Source organism: Vicia villosa, linkage group LG3 (genome assembly GCF_029867415.1).
Source record: "Vicia villosa cultivar HV-30 ecotype Madison, WI linkage group LG3, Vvil1.0, whole genome shotgun sequence".
NCBI lineage: Eukaryota > Viridiplantae > Streptophyta > Magnoliopsida > Fabales > Fabaceae > Vicia > Vicia villosa.
This window is the reverse complement of record NC_081182.1, coordinates 125,079,072-125,083,612: the sequence shown is the minus strand read 5'-3', so window position 1 is coordinate 125,083,612 and position 4,541 is coordinate 125,079,072. Positions and strand designations below refer to the sequence as shown.

At 39.1% G+C, this 4,541-nt stretch overlaps 1 protein-coding gene across 1 annotated transcript; it reads left to right on the top strand.

The window, feature by feature from the left end:
• The first annotated feature begins 1,384 nt into the window (after window positions 1-1,384).
• Window positions 1,385-3,928, top strand: LOC131658915 (uncharacterized). Its single transcript, XM_058928163.1, has 3 exons — window positions 1,385-1,921; window positions 2,177-2,405; window positions 3,879-3,928. Exons 1-3 carry the CDS (start codon window positions 1,385-1,387, stop codon window positions 3,926-3,928), a joined length of 816 nt encoding a protein of 271 aa, XP_058784146.1.
• The last annotated feature ends 613 nt before the right edge of the window (window positions 3,929-4,541 follow it).

Sequence of the window (4,541 nt, the reverse complement as noted above, 5' to 3'; positions counted from 1 at the left end):
AAACAAGATCTTCTCCTCAAATGAATGATGTAAATGGATTATATTGAGGTAGTAGAGATTCTTGAATCATGTCTTGAGTTTTGGATCCATGCCCTGATTAAAAGTCAACTATCTTGGTGAATTAGGTCAAAAACCCTAATTGTCGACCAGAGGACAATGATGAGTGTAGACTTTGAATTGAGGTGTAATGTCCAGTGGATCTTGTCATAAGAGTTATTTGAAGATGATTAATGTCTTTGAATGGTTTCCTGGGGCTTTTTAGGGTTTCCCAAAGGTGATCCCTGATTTTAGTCCTTGATAGGCTCCAAACCCTAGTCTGTTGATCTGAGTAATCCTGTACTTAGATGACTGGGTGTCTTAATCAATCATAGGTGTAATAATGAGGCTTTTGAGTCTTATGATTGTATTAGAGACTAATCCCTCCATTGATTGATCCTTTGCCTGAGTTTTCTTGTCTTTGAACACCCTCGATTGAATGCCAGACTGCCCTGGGTACTTGCTTTGACTTGATGAAAAATCCTGAAGATATGTCATCTCAGGGGGGGTCAAAAATTAGGGTATGACATTGTATACTCGAAAACATGTGAAATATGCATTGATTACTATTATCTATTCCGTTTTACATAGTATGACTAATTACTTGAAGTGTTGATTTAACCATTATATTCTGTTATACTTTCTTCATAATGATTTGTATTCTCACCCTTCTGTTTTAATGTTGCCTCATTTGGCGACATGCAGGTTCTGGGGTTTAGTAGCCGTGTGTGACCTAGCCGGAGGTTCTTCCTTGGTTATTGGAGATTAGGTAGTGAGTCGATGCTCTGGTCATGTAACACTGGGTAGACTAGGTGTATTGAACTCATGTTATGTTTGCGTATGTATTATGCTATGACTGGTGAACTTATTTATTGGTTACATGTCTTTTGAGAGGCTTACAAGCCAAACCTTTTGATTATGTTTTATGTTGGATTGAGACTACAAGTCGATGTATGATCATGGTATGGGACATGAATCATTATAAATCACATGAGTATCATATATTTCCGCTGTGAATGCATATCCAGGTTAAATTGTGATTTGATATTGAGTGTTATTAAAATGACCAGGAGTATTGTGCTGTGTAGATAAATGTTGTCAGTTTTTTTTTTTTAGGTTTTTAGTTCTTCTAAAAGCATCAATGTGACGCCCTTTTGAATTATATGCATGTAATTCTCTGATTATATGTTAAATATTTGGGGTATAAAAAGGGGTGTTACATTAGTGGTATCAGAGCATGGTCGACCAGTTGGTCAATAGTCTTTAATGTTTTCTTATGTTGTTGTATTTTATTTGTGTATCTGACACGATCGATACTGTTTGTCTGGTTGTGTGGTTGTCTAGGACGATGGTTGCAGGCAGGAATGATGATGCTATTGCTGAGGCGTTGAGGATGTTGGCTGGCTCCATTGGTCAGATTCCTCAAGCGAATGCTGGTAACCGAAATGGAGATGATGATGAGTACTGTGCTTTAGGCAGATTCCAGAGGAACAATCCTCCTGTTTTTGAAGGTGAACATGAACCTGATAAAGCTCAAGCTTGGCTGAAGGCGATTGAGAAGATCTTCAGAGTTATGAACTGTACTGATGCTCAGAGAGTGCATTTTGGTACTCATATGCTGGAAAAGGAAGCTGAAGATTGGTGGAACAACACTCTTCAAAGGTTTGAAGAAGATGGCATTGAGGTTACTTGGGATCTTTTTCGTGATGTCTTCTTGGAGAACTATTTTCCTGAAGATTGTCGTGGGAAGAAAGAGGTGGAGTTCCTTGAGTTGAAGCAAGGAAATGGTACCGTTGCTGTTTATGCTGCTAAGTTTCAGGAGCTTATCAAGTATTGCCCCCACTATAATACTGCTAATGCCAAGAGATCTAAATGTTTGAAGTTTGTGAATGGCTTGAGACATGATATCAAGAAGGCTATTGGTTACCAACAGATTACCCATTTTACTGAATTGGTTAACAAGAGTCGGATTTATGATGAGGATAGTAGAGAGAGTGCATCTATCTACAAGAGTTTGAAAGGAAAGAATCAGGATCGTGGGAAACCGTATGATGACAAGAGGAAACAAGCTGGTTTTGGCAAGAAGCCAAGTTGGGGAGGATCTTCTACTTCACCTAAGTGTTTCAAATGTGGAGTTGAGGGTCATAAAGCTGCTGAGTGCAAGAAAGAGGTTACTACTTGTTTCAAGTGTGGCAAGTATGGTCACATAGCTACTAATTGTAGAGGTTGTTCGAATGTGACTTGTTTCAACTGTGGAGAGAAAGGCCACGTTAGTACAAAATGTGACAAGCCAAAGAAGGAGCAAGCAAAAGGAAAAGTGTTCGCATTGTCTGGTGCAGGAGCCACTACTGATGAGAGGCTAATTCAAGGTACGTGTTTCATTAATGGTACACCTTTGATTGCTATAATTGATACTGGTGCGACACATTCTTTCATTTCCTTGGATTGTGCTAGAAGATTGAATCTTGTATTATCTGATATGCGTAGAAGTATGGTCATTGATACACCTGCTATGGGTTCTGTTTCTACTTCTTATGTATGTCTGAATTGTCCATTGAGTATCTTTGGTAGGGATTTCAGGATCGATTTAGTTTGTCTTCCTTTAGAACAACTTGATGTGATTTTGGGTATGAATTGGTTGGAATTTAATCATGTGTATATCAACTGTTTTGATAAGACGGTCATCTTTCCTGAGAATTGTGTTAAAGAAGATTTATTCCTGTCCGCTAAGCAAGGCGACGAATCAGTTCAGAGTGGAGCTGAATTGTTTATGTTGTTAGCAACCTTAGATGTGCGCGAGAAGAGAACCATTGAGGAATTGCCTATAGTTTGTGAATTTGCGGAGGTATTTCCTGATGATATAATGGACTTACCACCAGAACGACAAATTGAGTTTTCGATTGATTTAGTTCCTAGAACTAGTCCCGTATCGATGGCTCCATATAGGATGTCTGCTTCTGAGTTGAAAGAGTTGAAGAGTCAACTTGAAGAGTTGCTTGAGAAGAGATTTATTCGTCCTAGTGTATCACCGTGGGGTGCATCTGTTCTATTGGTCAAGAAGAAAGAAGGTTCGATGAGATTATGTGTTGATTATAGACAATTGAACAAAGTGACGATTAAGAACCGTTATCCACTTCCGAGAATTGATGAGTTGATGGATCAGTTGGTTGGAGCATGTGTGTTTAGCAAGATTGATTTGAGGTCTGGTTATCATCAGATTCGCGTTAGAGCTGAGGATATTCAGAAAACTGCTTTTCGGACGAGGTATGGTCATTATGAATATTCTGTGATGCCGTTTGGTGTGACTAATGCACCTGGTGTGTTCATGGAATATATGAATAGGGTCTTTCATGACTACCTGGATAAGTTTGTTGTGGTATTCATTGATGACATCTTGATTTACTCTAAGAGTGGAGAAGAGCATGCTGAGCACTTGAGAGTTGTTCTATCCGTGTTGAAAGAGAAGAAGTTGTTTGCTAAGCTATCTAAATGTGAGTTTTGGTTATGTGAAGTAAGTTTTCTCGGGCATGTGATTTCAAGTGGAGGTATTTCTGTTGATCCTTCGAAGATTGAGGCTGTATCCCAATGGGAGGCACCTAAGTCTGTTGCTGAGATTAGAAGTTTTCTTGGGTTGGCTGGTTATTACAGGAAGTTCATTGAAGGGTTTTCGAAGTTGTCGTTACCGTTGACGCAGTTGACTAGAAAGGGTCAAGCCTTTATTTGGACTTCGCAATGTGAAGAGAATTTCCAAGAACTCAAAAGAAGATTGACTTCTGCTCCCATTTTGATTTTACCGGATCCGTTATAACCTTTTGTGGTTTACTGTGATGCTTCTTTGTTAGGATTGGGAGGTGTTCTAACGCAAAAGGGACAAGTTATAGCTTATGCTTAAAGGCAACTCAAAGTTCATGAGAGGAATTATCCTACACATGATTTGGAGTTGGCAGCTGTGGTGTTTGTGTTAAAGCTTTGGAGACATTATTTGTTTGGATCAAGGTTTGATGTGTTTAGTGATCACAAGAGCTTGAAGTACTTGTTCGATCAGAAGGAGTTGAATATGAGACAAAGAAGATGGTTGGAATTCTTGAAGGACTACGATTTTGGTCTAAACTACCATCCTGGTAAAGCGAATGTTGTAGCCGATGCATTGAGTAGGAAGTCATTACACATGTCTATGTTGATGGTTCGAGAGTTTGAATTATTGGAACAATTTAGAGACTTGAGTTTGTTATGCGAAGAGACTTCTAGTGGTGTGAAGCTTGGTATGTTGAAGCTTACTAGTGGTATTTTGGATGAGATTCGAGAAGGACAGAAATCTGATTTGGGTTTGGTTGATCGATTCACATTGATTAATCAAGGAAGAGGTGGTGACTTTCGAATTGATGAGAATGGTATTATGAAGTGTCGTAATCGAGTTTGTGTTCCAGATGTTACGGACTTGAGAAAGAGAATTCTCGAGGAAGGGCATAGAAGTGGTTTGAGTATTCATCCGGGCGCTACTAAAA

What these genes read in the sequence shown, in the direction of transcription:
- LOC131658915 (XM_058928163.1), top strand. Translation starts at nt 1,385, where the DNA reads ATGGTTGCAGGCAGGAATGATGATGCTATTGCTGAGGCGTTGAGGATG. An exon ending in GATCTAAATGTTTGAAGTTT is followed by an intron (nt 1,922 to 2,176) that starts GTGAATGGCTTG and finishes TGTGGAGTTGAG; the next exon opens with GGTCATAAAGCTGCTGAGTG. An exon ending in TGATGAGAGGCTAATTCAAG is followed by an intron (nt 2,406 to 3,878) that starts GTACGTGTTTCA and finishes CTTCTTTGTTAG; the next exon opens with GATTGGGAGGTGTTCTAACG.